The sequence below is a fragment of the Diceros bicornis genome, chromosome 5 (assembly GCF_020826845.1).
Source record: "Diceros bicornis minor isolate mBicDic1 chromosome 5, mDicBic1.mat.cur, whole genome shotgun sequence".
Taxonomy (NCBI): Eukaryota; Metazoa; Chordata; class Mammalia; order Perissodactyla; family Rhinocerotidae; genus Diceros; species Diceros bicornis.
The window spans coordinates 23,565,133-23,585,251 of NC_080744.1; the positions used below are offsets into that span (position 1 = coordinate 23,565,133).

Here is a 20,119-nt window from a genome sequence, read left to right on the forward strand (position 1 = left end):
AAGGGGCACAAAGCCCTGGAAGGGATTCCCATCACACCTCCATGAGGATATTGATGGACCTCCACCCTCCTGAATCTATGATCTAAAGGCAGCTGATTTAGCAGAATCTCCTCTCCCTCTCCCCACCCTGCCCTCCAGCTCACTGGAAAAAAAGACAGAGCCAGGAGAGAAAGAAGGGGTTGTAAATAACTAGGGTGTGGTTGAAGAGGGGAGGAGTCCCTTGACACACCGGAGGATGGTGAGTGGGGATCCCCCTCTACCAGTGGTCCAGCAGTAGACACATGTCCCAGGCCTGGCCAGTCAGAACACTCCATACTTGGCCACAATGGTTGGTTCAGAGATGGACACACGAACCAAATCAGTCCAATGAGGGTCAAATCTGAGATTTTTGCTGTGATTAGAAGCCAAGAATTCATCCTTGTCATAAAGCGGGGGAAATCTTCCTGAAAATGAAGCCAAACTATAAAAAAAAAAAAAAGAGCCAAGAATTAGAAAGAAGTGTATTCCTAATGGCATTATTTCAGCACCTGGATCCAACCATGCAGGAAGTCAACATATTTTGAAATATTACCTAATACGTCTTCCCTTCTCAGTACTTCCTTTTCTCTCTGCAGTATAAAGGAACAAACAAGGCAAGTCTCAGTTTTGAATCTCAAAACAAAGTTCTTTTAGTCCATACCTAAATAATAGCCTGGAAAGTAGGAGATTCACTTGCAAAAGCAAGGTTTTGTTGAGATAAGAAAATATTTAGGTGTTCCAACAAGACAGATCTTGGAAGACTGAGCATAGAAATTGCTCTATAAATCAAAGAGTAGAAAAGAAACAGGATATGACATCAGAGCAGTTACCCATCACACAGCATTTCCTGGGCTTGAGGGAGGAGCTAGAAGAGATTTGGAGAGAACAAAACTAGATTACAAACGCTGAAACCAGCAAACAGCTAGCCACTGATGATAAGCAGCTAGTAACTATGGGGAATCGGAATTGGCCACCTCAAAATATGTCTCTGCCTGAATGACACTTTGGCCCCCATGCCGACTAACTAACCAAAGGAGTTTGGGATGGGAGGCCTGCCCCCAGAACAGGCCATTACCATAGACATCTCTGGATATCTGGGTGGCTCTGTGCTAAGCCCATTTTTAGTTCTGGTTGCCCTTTATAAGAGACATTTACATTAGTAAAGAAAATCTCCATTTGTAAAGGTGTCTTCTTCCCTGTACCAGGAAGAAGTGGGGAATGGCCTTACGTAGAAACTTATCAGAACAGAAGGCAAGGATTTAAATCTGCACAGTTATCCAATGTTAACTGTGCTATTTAGGCAATATGCTATCTGACTCCCACTAGATTCCTATAGGTAACATACCCCTGGAGTTGGGGTCACCACTGTCATGGGTGCTTGAGCTATTTTTTTCAGAAACTGAACCCCTTGTCCACTTCAGGCTGGATTGAGACCACCAACCCATCAACTGGGCCCACGTAGACATGTGTCGGATAAGCGACCATTTGATGGCAAGAGGTTGGAACTCCACCCTCAGGGCATGCTAATGCCACCATTCTGTGAACATGCGTCCTACAAAGAGGCAAAAAGCGTGACTACACTTGCACAGATCATCAATTCCCTCATCTCTCCTCACCTCCAATCATTTCAGACCACCTTGCCCCCTACCCTATAAATATCCCTGAGTCCCTTTTTTCAGGGAAGCGGATTTGAGATTCATTTTCCTGGTTCCACACTTGGCTGTCTTTTGATTAATAAACCCTCTCTCTCTGCAATCTCATCATCTCGGCGATTGGCTTTCTTGGCAGCGCGCAAAAACGGACAGTAACAATGCTGCCTAGGTTCTCTGAGAAGGAACTCAGCTAGAGGGATAGGGAGATATGCTCAACCCAAAGAGGTAGAAGGGGCATCTGAAAACAGCAGGATTGTGCCACAATTCCCAGGTGTAGCCCAGAGACTGCAAGCCTCTCAGAGAAGCCCTAATTGCAGCACAGAGCTTGTGGTGCTTTTAAAATATGTCCATAAATTCTTTGACACTTCTCTCTTCAAAAGTTGGAGCCAAATTCACCTCCCCTTGGACTTAATGACTCACTTCTAACAAATAGATTATGGCAAAAGTGACTGTATGTAACTTCCGGGACTAGATCAGTCACTAAGGGCATTGAGCCTTCCTCCTCTCTCTCACTCTCTTAGATCACTTGCTCTGGTGAAGCCAGCTGCCATGTTGGAAGGTCACTCAAGCAGCCAGCCTTATGGAGAGGTCCATGTAGCAGAAAAATTGAGGTTTTCTACCAACAACCAGCAAGAAATGAGGTCTCCTGCCAACGGCCATGTGAGTGAGCCATCTGGGAAAATGATCCTCCAGCCCCAGTCAAGTCTTCAGATGATTGCAGCCCTAGCTGCTATCTTGACTATGAGCTCATGAGCGACCCTGAGCCATAACCACCTAACTAAGCGGCTCCCAGACTCCTAACCCACAGAAACTGTATGAGATAATAAACATTACTGTTGTTGTTTCAAACCACTAAGTTTTGAGATAATTTGTTAACAGCAACATGTAACTAACAGATTGCTAGATTGCAGCACGTTTCCTGGGCAGTAATAACTGTGGAAGATAACCAAGAGATGTGCCTAACAGGAGACTCACCAAGGCCCGCACCTTCCATGCTGTTGGCCAGAAGATAAGCCAAGTGTTCCTTGGTCCTCCAGGGACACTTTGGAACACTGAGATAAACGCAAGGACCATGGGCAGCAGAAGCAGAAGGTATGATGCCCAGAAGCATATGTATCAGTAACACAACACTACACCCAGAGGCCTAGCCTAACCAGCTGTGCCTTAGCTGATAGCAGGTGACATATAAAGGCCAAATGAGATGAGATTCTTCTGAGCAAGCATTGAGGACTAGATGACAGTGCCTGGACTAAAAGGCCTCCTACACCCAGGTTATCTAGCTGGGAAAAAGAAAGGAGAAGAGAGACACGGCACTCTGAAAGACTAAGAATTTACTCAGAGAAAACTAAGTTAACTGAGAACTTTTAAACTAGAAATGATAAAGTTAGTTTGGTTGGGTGAGTTCAAGTTTATTCCACTGGCAAGGAGAAATGTTCATGAGCAAGTTGTGTTCAACTATAAAAAATAAAGTCATGTTTCTGCACATCTGAGATACGACAATAAATTGTATATCCATTTTTATTTATTATGAAATATTTATGACATATAAAAAATACAAAGGAAAATAAAATGAATGCCCATGTACCCACCACCTAGCTTAAGAAATAATAAGTTAAAGTCCCCTGTGCAGTCCTCCCTGATCACATTCTCACTCTACCCCCCACAGGAAAATGCTATCCTGAGTTTTCTCATTTTCACTCCTATGCATTCCTTTTTACTTTGACTACAAGTTTACTTATCGCCTCAATAAAAATAGTATTTTCCCTATTTTTTAACCTTTAAGTAAATAGTATCATATTGTAAATACTTTTCTGCAACTTCCTTTTTTGCTTAACATTGTAGCTGTGAGATTCATCCATGTTGAAATTTGTAATTCCAGTACAAGCAGTTAATTCAATTTCTTAGTTTGTTGTACTGATTATTCCTATTACCTTATTTAGAGCTTTCTAGTTTTGTCTAAGCCCTCTTTTTTTAATTTGTCTCCTGATAACTTTTGAATTGATTAGATTGTTTTATTGTTTCTCTCTACTGATTTGGAAGTGCACACTTTATTTTTAATATGTAATAGTTGCCCTTAATTTTTTAAATGTATATTTAACAAAGTTTAATATTATTCAGCCTTGTTATCCTTTTCCAGTCACATACTTATACATTATTGACAACTAGTATTTTACTTCTGCTTTAATTTTTACCCAAAATTAAATATTACTGTTGTTGCTTTATGTGGTCAAGATTTGCTTACATTTACCTATGTGTTTACTGACGTTTTGATCGTTCTTCTCTTGCATCTCACACCTTCCTTTTGAGATCATTTTCTTTTTTCCTGACAACATTTAGAAGTCTGATGATGGTAAATGCTCTCATTTTTTGCTTGTTTAAAAGTATCCTTGTTTTACCTTAATTCTTGACGCCAGTTTGTTGGTAAACAATTCTCAGTTGGCAATTATTTTCTCTTAGCATTTGAAGGTACTATTCCATTGGCTTATATTGTTGCAGTGGAAGTGTCAGTTGTCTATCTAATTGTTATTTCCTTATAATCTGTCTCTTCTTTCTGCTTTTAATGTCTCTTCTTTGTCTTTGTTTTTTTAGTTTTGCTATGTTGTGACTAGGTATGGATTTCTTTTTATTTGTTCTACTTGAGATTCACTTTGCTTACTGAATCCGAGTATTCATATCTCTCATTAATTTGGGAAAATAATCGGCTATTATCTCTTCAAATGATTCTCTCTGTCCCCTTCTCTGTCTCCTCTCTTCTGGGATGCCAAATAGAAGAGTTAGAATCTCTCACTTTATCTTCCTTGTCTCTAACTCTCTCTTTCATATTTTCTACCTCTGTCTCTCTGTGCTGCATTCTAGGTAATTTCTTCATATGTAACTAATCTTCTCTTAACCAATGCTAAATCTATTCCCTGCTGCTTAAACTCATTAACTCATTTTAAATTTCAATCCCTATATTTTTAATTTTTAGAAGTTCGAATTGGTTCTTTATCAATTCTGCTGGAATGTTGTTGGTCTCAATTCTCTTTCTCATGTTTTTAACATCTCCTCCTTCTTTAAACATTTTAGACTTGGTAGCTTTATATTATATATCTCATAATTTTAATATCTGAAATCCTTTTTGGTCTAACTCTGCTGTGTGTTGTGTCTGCTGACTCTTCCTCGGAGTGTCTTGTTTCCTTGTGTGTTTTGTAATTTTGGATTGTGTGTTCATGCTTGGCAGGACTTTATCCATTGGGATCCTATGAAACCTAAGGAGGATTTATGTTTGCTCCTATCTGGAACACTTAAATTCTTGGCTTAGGGCTTCCTAGGCCAAACAGGTAAGGATAAATTCAAACTCCAAATCTGTAGGATGGCAGGACAATGGATACAACTTCTCAGGGAAGACATTTTTTTTTTAATTTTATTTATTTGTCCCCCCCCACAGCCCCAGTAGATAGTTGTATGTCATAGCTGCACATCCTTCTAGTTGCTGTATGTGGGACACAGCCTCAGCGTGGCCGAAGAAGCAGTGCGTCGGTGCGTGCCCGGGATCCGAACCCGGGCCACCAGCATCGGAGCGCACGCACTTAACCACCAAGCCACGGGGCCAGCCCAAGGGAAGACATTTTTGTACAACCAATCCTAACCAAGAGCCAACCCTATAGAAACAAATTTCCTGATTATGTTCTTTGATACTAAGTGGGCTTTTTTAAGTTCACTTTATCCTGGAGGACATAGCCCATGAAGTGCTTTATGCAGAGGTCTCAGACCCAACCATGCTTGAGTCCCAGCCATTGCCTCCTGTCACCCAATCCTCTGAGTTACTGAGACTGACAAACAACCACAAGGTAGCCTCAGTCCCAAGGAACACTTTGTTTTTGGTCTCTGGGAATTTCCTTATTTTTCTGGCTAACTCAGCAATGCATTTAAATGGAGATGTGTTATGTTTTATCCAGCATATCCAGGAATTTTGTTATGGGAGTTTTTTAGGACATATACATGCCACCATAGTGTTCCTCCCGCATGTTTTTAGAAGATCATTCTGTTTGCAATGTGTGAAACAGTTTGGAGAGGAGAAACACACAGAAGCAGGAAGATCTATTAGGAGTCTATTGCAGGCATTTAGACAAAAGAGGATAATAACTTGAAGGAGAGTGGTAGTGGCGGAGACAGAGAAAAATAGATGGATCTAGGAGTAAATTTAAGTAGTAAAATTAACAAGGTTTCAGACATCCAAGAAGAGATGTCTAGTGGTAAGTTTTTATAGGACTCAGAAGCTCAGAGGAGAGATTCAAGTCACATAGGGGGTTTGGGAAAACTGGTAACTGAATTCATCCACGTAGATGCTTGGGAGAAAAAGTGCAGAATGGGAAGAGAAGAAGGTCCTAGGACCCAGCTTTGAGGAATACCGACATTTTAAGACCATGGAGGAGGTGAAACAAGCAATAGAGACTGAAAAAAGCTAGGAGAAAGACCCAGAAAAGAGTCTGGCTTTCACTGAAGCTGAAAGACAAGCATTTCCAAAGGGAAGGAGGAGGCAGCAAAGGTCCAGTGATACAGAGGCCTAAAAAAATGACTGAAAACTAGGCATTCGTTTTGGTGACACATGGGAAATTGGTAATCTTGGCGAAAGAGGTAGTTAATGACAAAGGCTGAAGCCAGACGGGAGTGAACTGGGAAGTAGCAAATTGACACCACTCTTTTGAGAAATTTGGCTATGAAGATGAAGAGAGAGGACATTAGCAGAGGAAGAAGAGAGCTGGAGAAGGGTTATTTTAAGATGAGGGGAACTTTGGGATGTTTAAATGCCTATAGGAAAGAGCCAGAACACGGAAAAGAAAAGATAAAATAATAGGCCGAGTAGAAAGAAATCCATAGTATCGGTAGACGGATTCTCTTGGATTACTGATCCACCAAACGGACTGGACATCCAGAATTTCGCAATTTGAATAGCTTCGAGTTTTAGGTCAAGGGTAGTTTTCTGCACTAAAACCTTCCCTCCTCCGCCTCCTCCCCTTCTTTCCCCGCCCGCTGTGTCTTTGTCCCCCCCAACCCCACCCCTCGCACTGTCCCAGCCACGCCTCGCAATGAAATATACATCCTCCTCTACGAATTCTTCCGGGTCCCCGGGCAGGGCCACGCCCACTCACCATTCTGCCCGCCCCCTAATTGGAGCGCGCTTCCCGAAAGACGCATGCGCAGAGAGGTCGTAGTTGCAGCTAAAAGGGGAGGGACGCTCTAACTAACGCATGCGCGTTAGGTCCTTGGCGCTATGCGGGTGCTCGTGGGTGAGAGAGGCTGAAAGGGAGTGAGAGGCGGGTTTATGGAAACAAGATTGAGCCAGACAGAGATTGAAAACTGGGAGGCCATTCCGAGGGAGGGCACTGTTACGTGCACAGGCAACCTGGCCTTGGCTTCCTAGCCCGAGAAGTTGCATCTCGCTAATCTCTGTGACCGCTGCATCGCGGGGAGGGGGCGAGGAGGAGAGAAGTCTGAAGTCAGATAGGATGGGCCACATGCGGGGACCGGAAGGCGCCCCCAGGAGGATAAACACGTGTTATTTTCCGATCAGGTGGCGGGACAGGCTTCATTGGGACAGCCCTAACCCAGCTGTTGAAAGCCAGGGGTCACGAAGTGACGTTGGTCTCCCGAAAGCCCGGGCCGGGTCGGATCACGTGGGTATGTCCATCCTCTGGAATCTGGGGAGGAGAATGGGGAGGCCTGGTTTGGCGGCGCAGGGCGGGGCCTCGCGGTCACTGTGTCCTTTCTCTAACAGGATGAGCTCGCTACGTCGGGGCTGCCCCGCTGCGATGCCGCCGTCAACCTGGCCGGAGAGAACATCCTCAACCCTCTCCGAAGGTCAGCCTGCGCCCTAAAGCTTCTATCCTTCAGAGCAGAGGGAGGAGAGGGCACGGTTCTGATGAGAACCTGTGAGCTGCGGAGAACGGAGCTGCCAGATAGAGAACTAAACCTATATCCTGGACTACTCATCCCTCCCCACCCCTCCACGCCCACCTGCCCTTATACCCACTCAGCCAGTTGACTTCAGTCCCCACTTATAACTCAGGATGCCCAAAAAAGATATGCCTTTTCTCTCCGCAGGAAAGATGCACCATTTCTCTAAGCCACAAGGGAGGGTTTTACTAGACATGGATATGGACCAGCCCCAGGGAAAGAGGGAGGGATACCTGCATGTATGTATTTAGTGGCTCTTTATTTCCCTTATGTTTCTCCTGCAGATGGAATGAAGCCTTCCAAAAAGAGGTTCTCAGCAGCCGCCTGGAGACCACCCACATGCTGGCTAGAGCCATCACCAAGGCCCCACAGCCCCCGCAGGCCTGGGTCTTAGTCACCGGTGTAGGTATGCACCAAATCACCAACCCTTACATGAGCCAGGGGAAGGGAGTCCACAGTGAGGGGGGCGCTCAGGCCGTTCTAGCTACGTATGCCCAGATTGCTGGTGTCCTCCAAGCACAGGGACTTCCTAGGCCCTTGATCCATGCGGGTTTTTCCTGACCTTATGTACTTTCGCTGAGAAACGAGGACCCTCAGAGATAGAGGGGGTTGTGGCACTGCTCCCAGTGCCAGGAAAAATCCCACCTACTCCCAAGTCCCTTGACTCTCACAGTACAGTTCTTTAGGAACAGAATTCCTGATTCTTGTATTTCACCTTTGGGACCAAATAATGGCCAACAATCATAGCATATATACCAGCCACTATTCTAAGTGTTTTACACATATTACAGCATTTAATCCTCACAAGAATCCTGTGAGGTAGGTACTATTATTATTCCTATTTTAAAGATGCAAAAATTCTGCACACAGAGGTTATATAACTTGCCAAGGCACAGAGTTAATAAATGGTGGAGCTGAGATTAACACTCAGGCAGCCTGGCACCCACGTCTCTGTTCCTAACCACTATACTCTAGCAGCTGCTCAGCTTAGCCCTGCAACTAAAGATAAGAGTTCCTCAGGGCAGGAACAGTCAGCTCAAGGAGAAAATATCCATGGGTCTGTCTTCTTATGGGGACATCCCAAGGGCCAAGGCGGGTGAGGCCATGGGGAGCCTTGGACTGCAAAGGGCCTGCAAGGACCCCGGGGCAAATGAGTGCTGTTGCCCCAGCAGCTTACTACCAGCCCAGCCCAACTGCAGAGTATGATGAGGACAGCCCAGGAGGGGATTTTGACTTTTTCTCCAACCTTGTAACCAAATGGGAAGCTGCAGCCAGGCTTCCGGGAGATTCTACACGCCAGGTGGTGGTGCGCTCCGGTGAGACCCAGGGGCCTGGGTATCAGAAGAAGGCCTGGGACCTTCTTCTCTGGGATGGGGAGTCGGGGGATCAGGGGAGCTGAGCTTACAGAGTGAGACAATGCCACCACTTCTGACCTACCTGGGAGGACAGGAAATCCCAACAAGCCACACCCTCAACTGCTACAGAGCGAAGTCAGCATGGGGAGTGAGGAAGGGGAAGCAGGAGGAACAGTGGGGCCACCTGGAGGCTGAGGGGCCTCCCTGTACCATCCTTCTTGCCTGCTCTAGGGGTTGTGCTGGGCCGTGGGGGCGGTGCCATTGGTCACATGCTGCTACCCTTCCGCCTGGGCCTGGGAGGCCCCATCGGCTCAGGCCATCAGTTCTTCCCCTGGATTCACATCGGGGACCTGGCGGGAATCCTGGCCCATGCCCTGGAAGCAAGCCATGTGCAGGGGGTCCTGAATGGAGTGGCTCCAGCCTCCACCACTACAAATGCTGAGTTTGCCCAGGCCTTGGGTGCAGCCCTGGGCCGCCCAGCCTTCATCCCTTTCCCCAGCACTGTGGTGCAAGCTGTCTTTGGGCGAGAGCGTGCCATCATGCTGCTGGAGGGCCAGAAGGTGGTCCCCCGGCGGACACTGGCCACTGGCTACCAGTATTCCTTCCCAGAGCTGGGGGCCGCCTTGAAGGAAGTCGTAGCCTAAGTGGGGAGGCTCATGGCTGGGCCCGAGGCCTGTCCCTCCACAATGGCTTCCTTGTTAGACCTTGAATAGGCTCAGGTGCTCCTCTACTTGAGACCTGAAACCCTCTGGGTCTTAGGGATTCCTCCCCTATCCTTTCTCATTGCTCTGTTGCTCCACCTTATTTAACTGAGAAAGACAAGCCACTTCTCAAGGTCACAGTCTCATCAAGGTGGGACCATGACCTCTTCAACTACTAGGAAAAGAATCTCCAAGTTTGGTTTCTCCACAGGTCCCATCCCTGCCCTGTTCCTCCTTTCTGTTGTGTACAGGATGCTCTGTCGTTTGGGCAATAAAGATAAATTATCTCACTAGCTTTGGCTCATCTCTTTGGCCTAGATCCTCCTGGAATTTATTTCAAGGAATGTCACCCTAGATGACTCTTTCCCCTACATGGAGTTTTGAAAGTTAGAATGAGCAATGGACCAATGGACCTTCTTGGTCCCTCTATTGCCAAAAGAGCTGGTAACAAATTTGGGGCATGAGGTTATAATAAAGGTAGAGACTAGAAGACAAGAGAAATGATGCTCCATTTCCAGTGGGTTCTGTGGTCACCCTGCATACTTATTCACACTGCCATTAGGATGCCAGCAGAGGAAGAGTCGAGGCCCAAGTCTAGGACAGCCTTCAGTCTGTCACCCAATGGCAGTGAATTAAGAAAGCAATCACACACTGGTCCCAGTTCATTAACCTGCAGCAAGACAAAGCCAACATCCCTCTCTGTAAGAAGCTTAGTACTTGCCTTTCATCTGATTGGGGCCACTTCAGTCAACCAAGGTCTCCAGCATGAAAGGGCAGAAGATACCTCTGGCCTACTGCACACCCCCATCATTGAAAGTGAAAAGGGCAAGGACCCTATCCAGAACTATAGACTCAGGCTTCAGGAAACAAAGCCCCAAGTGTTCATCTAGGACCCTCTCCCTTTTTATCTACCCTGGTATCTTCCACAACTTGACCAGAAGTAGTTCCCCTAGCCCCCAATTCAGGCCATATTAACCAATCTCCTTTCTTCCTAGGGGACTTTAAGTCATTGTCACCTCCCTGGATAGCCTCTCTCCAACACACCTGCCCCCAGCCCAGGTCAATATGGTCTAGTGGTGCACCTCATCAATGGGGAGGCGGGGCTCAGACACGGGGACCCAGAGACCCTCTCCATCACCATTCAGCTCCCCAAGCTAGTCGCTGGAACGGACTGGAACAACAGTATTCAACTTCCTGTGCCGCTCAGGGAGAAGTCAGAGTCTGAAGAGGATCACGTCCAGGGCCTTGCTGCCGGGCCCAGACAGCACAGAACCCAGTGGCACCTGTGTTACTCCCTTATCGGGTCTTGGACGCTAGGAAGTTGACTGGCTCTGTATTGTTCCCGGGGGGATGACCGGCCTCAAGGGTAGAAGTAACGGAAAAGCACAATTGGGGCATGCTAAAGGAAAGCCTACTGACTAGTGTGGTGGAACGTGCTGCCTTGGAGGCAGTCAATTCCCAGGGAACAGGAGGACTTCAAGCAGATGCAGAACAATGACCTGTAGGCATCAGGGTGGAGAGAGAATGTCCTGATGTGACAGCAGTTGGTCTGGTGGCCAGTCAGGTATCCTCCATCTCTGATTCTTCAGTTTTCATTTTCCAGATCATTGGTTCATCTAGATACAAGCTCTATAACCCCTCCCATCCCCATACACACACACACACAAACACACAAAGCAAAAGTGGGCCTCGCTTTATGCAACACGTGTGTTCTGCGGAGAAAATGCTAGGGTCAGAGCACATTAACATCATCATTGCCAAGCATGACCTCATGGTTTGGTGAATGCTCGACACTTCAGCATGTGCATCTACCCGGGGACTTCCTGGCACATCCGTTCATCTGTAAACAAACACCCAAATGCAACAGGAGAGCTGCCATTTATAGGAACCCTGAGAGTATTTTGGTAATGCAAACAGTCACCCCTAATTAACTGTTTTATAAATGTGGATTTGGGGGGTTGCCCAAAAGAGACGCAGCCATTACAGGGCACATTATACTGAGGACGCAGTGTTAAAATCTAGGGCACAGGCCCTGGGGACAGAGGACCTCCACGCTCTGGAAGTGAGGTTTTGGTTAGGAAGCCTGTGCAGCCACAGACACACCTGAGACTTGGTCCAAGTACCTTCCCTCCAAGGGGCCCTCCTCCATGTTCTCATTTCTCCTCCCAACAGGCATTTTTAGCCCTGATTTATAGGCAGAAGTAAAGGCCATGCAGCTCAGTCAAGGTCACAGACAGGCACAGCTGAGACCAGAAGCCAAGTCTCCCTCTGCCTTCTCCACCAGCTCCCTGCTGCACCACTGTGACCCGGGCCCCATGACACTAGCCTTTCCAGGGCCCAGCATTCCCTTCACTGCACCCAGGAGCCCAGCCAGGCCTGGGAGCATCCTGGCCTCCATCCTTCCTCAGCCAGGGGAAGGAAAGGCTTCACTTCCCAACCACCCGAGCCTCCATCCCCAGCTCAGGTTGGAGGAGGAGCCGCCATCCCAATCTCCAGGACCTGCCCTTTCCAGCAGCCCCATACCCTACAGAAACCCTGTGCTAAGGTAAGGTTGAAAAGTAAAGGCTGAGCAGGACCTCCTGAGAGCTGGTTGAGGTCCGGACTCAAGATGAGATCAGGTCACTTAGGGACCCGACCCCAAAGTGCCCCAGGCAAGAATATCCCCTACACGTGAATGCTCTTCCTCAGTGCTTCCCTGACCTAAAGCACCGACTCAGAGTGAGTCTGGGTCAGCGTCCGAGCAGCCGAGGGAGTGCTCACACAAGGGGCTGAGCTGGGTGAGGCTGGAGCCAACCAAGTGGTAGCCACTCAGGCAGGTGAGGCTCAAAAGTTGAGACTGAGCAGGGCCTCAGAGAGCTGGTTAATGTCCCGGCAGTACGGCTCCCGCTGCAGGATGAAGTCCACTTTGTGATCCTGGCCCCAAAATACCTCCAGCAGCTGGCGCCGGAGCCGCTCTGTCTCCCGGGTCTTCCGAATGCCACCACTGCCTTTTTCCTCTTCTTTTCTTCCCTGCTGCTGATTACCATGTTCTGTGAAGCCCTTGGAAGGATGCTGAGCCTTAGAAGACCCCTGTGCCCTGGGAAGAAGCAGAGAGAACAAGAAGAGCTGATGAGCATCCTGGAAGGCAGTTCGAGCTCAGTGGACCTCTCAGCTCTCCACTCCAGTTAACTGCCCTGCCTATTCCTGGCTCTGAGGGGCAATCCTGCAGTTCCCCAAGCTGTCCACTGAGCGGCACTATCAACCCACTTCTGAAAGGAAGATGGAAAGTTCCTTTGGAACCAGGAAGGTGAACCCGGTCACTAGGGTGATGTAGTTCTACTTTAATAAATTAATCACTTACGGTCCAGCAGAGGGCGTGCGGAATACAACTGGCTGTAAGTAAAAGCAACCATCTTCCAAATAACTCCATCAAACCCACTGATTGGGGGAAACAGGACAAAGGACCTTCCCTCCCAGCCAGGAGGGTCTGTGTCAGGATTCCCTGGGAAGCAGTTCAAGGCCAAGCCCAAGGCTACTTAAACTACTATAGAATTAAGGCAGCCCAAACTGAGGTCACGCTTCCCCCAAGCCTCCAGGCCTGCAAGGCCCCTCAGAGAAAAGGCCAGTGCTGGGGGCTGTCTACGAGAATGTGGGGCATTACCTGGCTGGCTTCTTCAGGAACTCATCCAGCATGGGGCCGTGTCGCCCCAACGGATCATCAGGGACCATGAACAGGTTTCCCACGAAGGTGAAGGGCAGCAGGCTGGATGGGAACAGAGAATGTATGGTCACAGAGGGGCCCTTGCCCACCTTCCAGACAGCTGAGACCAACACCACCAGAAGCTGCTGGCTACCATCCTTCAAGGCAATGTCAAGCCCCTTCCCAGAGTCCTCACCCGGTGGCAGAGCAGAACTGGTTTTAGAGAAAGGTCTGAGTCCATGCCCTGTTCTCAGGGCAGGGCTCCCTCACCGCTCTCTGATGATTGCCATCCACTTCTCAGACTCCTCCGCCAGGTCCCGGAACTGGTCGTTGGAGACGATGATCCCATCAGTCTCTTCGGCCAGCTTCACCATGAACCTGTCTCGAAAACCATGGCGACCATTCTGGGATTCTCCAAGGCCCCAACCCCAAAGAGCATTGTTGACTCCCATGACCCACTTCTGGTGAGGAGATTTGGCCTCCACCTCACCTTGACCGAGCGACCAGGTGACTGAGTAGATACAGGTGCCATGGGTTAGAGAGGAAACGAAGACCAATCCAAAGTGGTCTCCCAACAGCATCCCCTCCACTCACCCCAATCCTCCACCCAACACTTTGTGCCTCCTTAGTAAGAGACAGTAAGATCTGGCCCTGGCTCTGTCTTCTTCCACCTACCTCACCAATCGGTCACAAACCCATTATGTTCTTCCTCTGAAAAGCCTGCCACTCTGCCCCCTTCCTTCCCAGTCCCACCATTACCACTTTAGCTATTGGGATATTGCAACTGAGATACTGCATAGCCTCCTGATGAGGTGGTCCCCTGCCCCCAGCCATTTACCACGCTCCAGTCTCTCCTGCACCCCCGCGAAGAGAACATGCTCTTCCCCTACACATAACCCTCCCATATACAAAACTCTTCCACACGTGCTCTTTATCTACTGAATAAAGTCCACATGCCCAGGCCTGGCAGCTAAGGCCTTCTAGAATCCAGTTCCAAGCCACCCTTATGGCCTCGTCTCTCCTGACATTCCTAATGTACTCTCAACTCCTGCCAAAATCAATGATCAGATTACACCTTGTTCTCCAAACATGTCCTGTGCTGACTTGCACATTTCTCAAACTATTCCCTCTATCTGGAAGGTGCTTCCCAGACCTCAGTGATGATCAGAATCACCAAGGAAACTTTTTAAAAAAGATGCCTGGGGGGCCGGCCCCGTGGCTTAGCGGTTAAGTGCGCGCCCTCTGCTACTGGCGGCCCGGGTTCGGCTCCCGGGTGCACACTGACTCACTGCTTCTCCGGCCATGCTGAGGCGGCGTCCCACATACAGCAACTAACAGGATGTGCACCTACGACATGCAACTACCTACTGGGGCTTTGAGGGGGGAAAAAAAGGAGGAGGATTGGCAATAGATGTTAGCTCAGGGCCGGTCTTCCTCAGCAAAAAGAGGAGGATTGGCATGGATGTTAGCTCAGGGCTGATCTTCCTCACAAAAAAAAAAAAAAAAAAGATGCCTGGGCCCCACTTTAGTCATTCTGATTCCACAGGACTGGGGTAGGACTCATGAGGTGGTGGGTGGGAATCTTTTTTTTAACAGGTTTAAAAACCAAGAGATCCAGCCCATCCCAGGTCCTTCTCAATCAACCAAAAACTCTCAAATCCCTCCTTTCCCACAAAACCCCAGCCACAAGGGGGCGCCCTTTCTTCCGAATTCCTGTAGAATTTATCATTTCTTTGGGCTCTTTGACGTCAAGAATCAGGTCTGGCCTGATTCCCAGCATTCCTGCCTCCTTCTGCAGGCCAGACACCTAGTACTAAGTGGGCAATCAGTATCTGAAACACAGAGTATTAGAGAGGGGACTGGTAATCAAGATTAGACTGGTTCTGAGTTTCTGTCTGGAAAACAAATTAAGAGGATGACATATAAATGTATATGGTATACATATGATATACAAAAGGATCTTTCAGGTGAAGCAGGTTTTACTATTATCATGTTACATCATACGTTGTTCAGCAGTATTCAGTCAGTAGGCCTATGCTGGCCACCACTGTGCCTATTCACTGTTAACTAGGCAAAATTCCAGATTCATATTGTGCTGTCTGCCTACCAGGACCTACACAACTGTACAGACACACGCCTTTAAAATTCATTACAACTGACTCAATCTTCAGTTTCAATTCTGTGTCAATGCTGGTATGGAAAGAAGGTTCCAAATCTTGGATAATCTGTGAAATCCAGACATAAAACAGAACAGCCTCAGGAGAAAGTGAACTGCCTTTTGGTAGAATACCCTACGTGGTAGTGAGTAAAAGTTAAGTATTTGAAAAGACAAAATGTATCATCACTACAATTTGGAAACTAGTTTTTATTTAAAATGGAAAATCCCAGAGAATAAAGAACTTGTAGTTGTAAATTTTTTAATTGATGAATTAGCTTTTAAAACCTGCCCATTTCCCACCTGGTGTATGTGCACTGGGAGGGACTGTGCCCTGGGTTTTCATTTCAACCCCCTGGCAGCTGTAAGTTCTCCTTTTCTTTTGCCCCTGAGGCGCCTTTGCCAGTTAACCATGCTCCCCCTCTGCCTCCAGCTCTGTACCACAGGAGTAAGAGCCTCTGCCACACTGGGGCCAAGACAGGTTGGGGAATATCACTGAACGCTTGCCTGGCACCTTGAGTGCAGCGAGCACATACCTTATCTTCTTTTATATTCTCGAGGAGGGTGAATGAATGGAAGAGGACCCTGAGACAAAGAGGTTAACCCTCTACGTTTGGTCCACAGTCCGAGTCAAGGAGGAGTGCCACTTGGGCTCAAATTCAGATCTTCAAATTCTAAGTCCAGCGATCTTTCTATTGCACCATGTTGTGTACAGACTTATTATGCATGGATTATGACTCTTCACTTGTCTTGCTATTTGGAACATTTACTCTGGTTTTTCCAGAAGGTTGGGGAATTTCTCTACATGTTTCGAGTTTAGGTTGTAAGAAGGCATCTGTCAGCTACTCATGTCATTAGCTTTCCCATCTTTCCATTAAGCCAGTATTTTCTAGACACTATGGCACTAGATAAACACAAGGCATCATTTAGTTTGATGAGTGAAAACCGAATGATGAATGGGCAAACAACCATCCGTCTCATCTCGCCTGCAAGGCAGGTTTACCTACCCAGTCTTACAAGCACTTGGAGGAATAATTGGCTCTTTTCCCACTACCCAGGCCTAGAGACAGCACAAAGGGTCAGGAGCATCTGTCTCTCCCTCAGTCTTCTACTGGGCTCCTTGAACATCAAGCCTGAGGCCAATAGAGAAGCAAGTACCTGTCATCATAGGAGGAGATCCTCTTGCCATCCATGACTCGAGAGGGAGTGAGGGAGAGCAGGCTGAGGGAGTACAGCTTCTGCAGGTAGTGACCCTCTAGAGAAACAGTGGAGCATAACAGAGTTACCCTCAAGGTGGAAGCAGGGCCTATCCCAGGACACAAAAGACCAGGCCCAACTCACCTCTGACCTTGGAATCCTTACTGAAGCGCCACTGAGGCACAAAGACGGTTATGTCACGGTGGCCACGGTCCCAGAAGTACTGAACAGCAATGGCAATGCCCCGGCTCGAGAAGTGGTGCTGGAGGCCGTGCCTGCGGTCAGAAGGGGTCAGCACTTTGGGGCCCCAGAGGAGGGGCCTGGCAGCCTGACTGGACTGCCTGCCCCTCAGCACATGTCCCCAGAACTGCCCATGTCCTCCCCCTCCCCAGGACCCTCAGCCCCACTGGGTACTCACACCATGGCCACGTTGCTGCCGTCAATGACAATATGACGGAGGTCTGGCTGGCCAGGCACATTGGCAAGGCACAGGGTGAAAGGGTCCTGTAGGGCCTCCTGGAAACGCTGCGTGCCAGTCACCAGGTTGCCCCCCCGGGTGCCTCGTTTCCACGGAGACCCCCGACCTCGAGCCACGACCTGCTGCTTGTCTCCCCTGTCTCCTCGGTCTCCACAGTGCCACGGGGGTTCGGGCGCAGGTGGGGGGCTCGGCACTCTTGGAGGTGAGGCTTTCCCATTGTGGAGCCGCTGGAGGAGGGAGGCTCCCCGGGGTGGAGGTACCCTCTGACAGGGACCCTGGGCACCAAGAGGCTCACTGGGGACACAGAAACTTCCTCTTTCCTGAGGCACCTCCTCCTTCCCCAGGGCCTTCCCTTTCAAGGGCCCCACCTGCCCTGCCTCTCCTCCCTCTGACTGCAACCTGAAGGCCGCTTCTCTCTCCCAGGCCTCTTCCCCAGGCAGCTCCTTCCACCCCAAATCCATCTCCCTGAGACCACCCTGCCTCCCTCCCTCCTTCTCCATAGCCTGTCTCTCTCCCCTTGACTCTCCTCGCCCCATAGGTCCAGTGTCCAGGGACTCGCTGCCTTCACTCAGGGGAGCTCTGACTCCCTGGTACTGAGCACCCAGTGGGCCTGGGCTCCCACACTTCCAGGAGGGGAGTGCTTGGGGCCCCTGCCCCCTGGATGCCTCCTGCACCAGGCTCAGCAGTTCCTCCTGGACGGCCAGGGGCAGCTGCAGCAGGGCCTCTCTGTGGGCATCCCCCCGGGCCTCCAGCAAGGCAGAGAAGTCTCTCAGCACTCCAGCTCCAGGGGCTGGCCCTGGCCGAAAGTCCCAGCTCAGCCGTTCCACCAGCTCTTCCACTCGGCTCTGAGCCATGACGAAGGCCTCAGTCAGGCCACTGACCATCAGCGAGCCAGGTGACCCAGGCACCAGATGTGCTGACGTGCTCCAGGCCAGGCAATCCAGGAAGAAGCCCTGGGCTCCCAGGAAGATGCAGTGCAGTTTGGATGGGTAGTGGATTTCATCCTGCAGCTCCGGGCTGCAGAGACCCTTCAGGTATTCCTGGGAGGGAAAAAATGGGAGGGAGGAAAAAGGAGACTGCTGGGATCGTAAGTGGCCCAGTAGCCCCTTCAGGCCCATTGCTCTCCCCTGAGCTCCAAGATGCCTTTGCAGAGCAACGGAGCCCCACAGATCCTGACAAAAACGGGGATTAAAAAGGGATGCAGAATCTCACTTCTTTCCCTTTTCAGCTGATAGCCTGTGGCTAATATTTCCATTTAGAACTTGACTCAATTTGAGATATTATAATTAATTGGTTACAAGGCTGTCTCTCTAAATATTTATATGTGTATATTGTGTTGTATATTTCCATCATAATGATTGTCATTGCTAACTTTTACTGAACTCATGCGTCACATGCTTTATCTCATTCACAATAAGCCCAATGAGGTGGATACTATTATTTACATTTTATACATAAGAAAACTGAGACTTGGGCCTCAAGGCTGGTAGGTGGTGGAGCCCTACTAGAAGCCCCAGCTGACTCCCAAGGAAGCAATGTGGCCCAGCCTCCCACCTCACAGAGAATTCCTTGGTGGGGCCTGCTTGCCCAACCGGATTATCTCTACTCTCCCAAAAAGCACCAGTGATTTGAATTGAATCACTTGTCTCCAAGCCCTGGCAGAACTTGGGTCGTCACAGCACAAATGAAACCAAAACTCCAGATAAACATAGTTAGGAAGTCCCTCAAAGCTCAAGGCCGCTGAGGTTGCCAGTGAGACCAGCAAGGAGGAAGATCCGCCCCAGCCCCTCCTCTCCCCTGCCTCCACGGGGGAGGAAGTCATTGTTCCCCGGAAGGGTCAGGGAGGGGCGTTCACCTTAGCTCTGCTGGCGTTCTCCTTGGGGCCCTCCAGCTGCAGCCAGATGTGAGGGTTCTCAGGACAGTCCTTCGGAAGGACGCTCATCCCCACGCTGAAGATGCGCTCCACATGGGGTTGCTGCTCCCGCACCTTGTCCTCGGCCTCCGCACACACCGCAAAGCGGTCAGGGGACGTCGAGCCAGCCCCCCAGGTAGGCATGGCTGCCTGGCCGCCCGGCCCTGAAAGAAGGGAAGGCAGCTCAGAGCTCTGCCGTCCCCTCAACCCAAATCTTGGTCTCGCGGCCTACACCAGCTATCAACAGGTCGCACCTAGTTACTGATCCGGTAAACAACTCAAGAGGTAACAAGCATATCAGTCCATCTTGGAGGTAGGAGGGGAGTGTCAGGTTATCCAGCCACACCGGCCTTCTCTCCGGAGAGGAAGTCATGGATAAATAAGGCTGTCTATCTGGGATGGGTGCCTGGTCTTTAAAAATTATGACCACAGCCCTGAGCTGGAAGGGTGGGGGGCTCCAGCTTGGTCTGGAGGCCAGAAGGAGTGGACAGGTGACGAAAGAGTCCCTCTCCTCGGGGGACTCTGCAACCTCCGGGCCCAAGACGACCTCTTAAAGATGAATCCGCACAAGGGCTTGAACTGGGCTATCCTCCGGGGTCCCCAGTCTGCCATTTCCAAGGTTCTAGCCACTCCCACCCCTCCCCCTCCCTCCGCCGTCCTCTGGCCCCCTAGATAGCGCCAAGCGCCCCACTGGGGACCCAGGGGCCGGGCGGGCCCCGCCCACAGCTGCCTGCGGCCGCCGCCCCCGGACCGCTCTGCGCCGCGGCCTCCGGTCCCCGCGGCCCGGGCGCAGGGGACGGGGCGCCTACCCGCCTCGGCCGCCCGTGCCGCCTCAGTCCCTCCGGCGCCTCTCGGTGCCCGCCTGCCCCAGCTTCGCCCGCGCCCCCGGCCCAGGGGAGAAGGGAGGGGGCCCGAATCTCGGGCGGGCCTTCCCGGATTCCTCACCCAACGGGGACCTCTCTTCTCTGCATCTCGAATAGTTTTTTGAGTCACTTCCTGGCCCGGGGCGGAGTCAGCCGGGCCCCTCCCGCAGCT

General features: G+C 49.7%; 2 protein-coding genes across 6 annotated transcripts; one reads left to right on the forward strand and one right to left on the reverse strand.

Moving 5' to 3' along the window:
* The first annotated feature begins 6,889 nt into the window (after window positions 1-6,889).
* Window positions 6,890-9,956, forward strand: SDR39U1 (short chain dehydrogenase/reductase family 39U member 1). 4 transcript variants are annotated; one of them, XM_058540842.1, is made up of 6 exons: window positions 6,890-6,940; window positions 7,225-7,331; window positions 7,429-7,511; window positions 7,892-8,013; window positions 8,777-8,923; window positions 9,194-9,956. In XM_058540842.1, the coding sequence occupies exons 1-6, from the start codon at window positions 6,925-6,927 to the stop codon at window positions 9,604-9,606; spliced, it is 888 nt and encodes a 295-aa protein (XP_058396825.1). In that variant the 5' UTR covers window positions 6,890-6,924; the 3' UTR covers window positions 9,607-9,956. The 4 variants fall into 4 exon arrangements, with proteins under 4 accessions (XP_058396825.1, XP_058396826.1, XP_058396827.1 ...); XM_058540843.1 differs by having other exon boundaries at window positions 8,780-8,923; XM_058540844.1 differs by lacking the exon at window positions 8,777-8,923.
* Window positions 9,957-11,335: 1,379 nt separating this feature from the next.
* Window positions 11,336-20,118, reverse strand: KHNYN (KH and NYN domain containing). Of its 2 annotated transcripts, none has more exons than XM_058540833.1 (8): window positions 20,030-20,118; window positions 19,028-19,248; window positions 17,113-18,212; window positions 16,839-16,969; window positions 16,656-16,752; window positions 13,613-13,720; window positions 13,304-13,405; window positions 11,336-12,739 (listed from the first exon to the last, which is right to left on the reverse strand). In XM_058540833.1, the coding sequence occupies exons 2-8, from the start codon at window positions 19,226-19,228 to the stop codon at window positions 12,487-12,489; spliced, it is 1,992 nt and encodes a 663-aa protein (XP_058396816.1). In that variant the 5' UTR covers window positions 19,229-19,248; window positions 20,030-20,118; the 3' UTR covers window positions 11,336-12,486. The 2 variants fall into 2 exon arrangements, with proteins under 2 accessions (XP_058396816.1, XP_058396818.1); XM_058540835.1 differs by lacking the exon at window positions 20,030-20,118 and adding an exon at window positions 19,894-20,022.
* Between the last annotated feature and the right edge of the window lies 1 nt (window position 20,119).

Excerpts from the sequence above, each read along its gene's own strand:
- KHNYN (XM_058540833.1), bottom strand. The coding sequence starts at position 19,228 with ATGCCTACCTGGGGGGCTGGCTCGACGTCCCCTGACCGCTTTGCGGTG. Across the intron at positions 16,970-17,112 it reads GGCAGCAACGTGGCCATGGT|GCACGGCCTCCAGCACCACT; the intron begins GTGAGTACCCAG and ends TTCTGACCGCAG. Across the intron at positions 16,753-16,838 it reads TAAGGATTCCAAGGTCAGAG|AGGGTCACTACCTGCAGAAG; the intron begins GTGAGTTGGGCC and ends CTGTTTCTCTAG.
- SDR39U1 (XM_058540842.1), top strand. Across the intron at positions 7,512-7,891 it reads ATCCTCAACCCTCTCCGAAG|ATGGAATGAAGCCTTCCAAA; the intron begins GTCAGCCTGCGC and ends TTTCTCCTGCAG. Across the intron at positions 8,924-9,193 it reads CCAGGTGGTGGTGCGCTCCG|GGGTTGTGCTGGGCCGTGGG; the intron begins GTGAGACCCAGG and ends TGCCTGCTCTAG.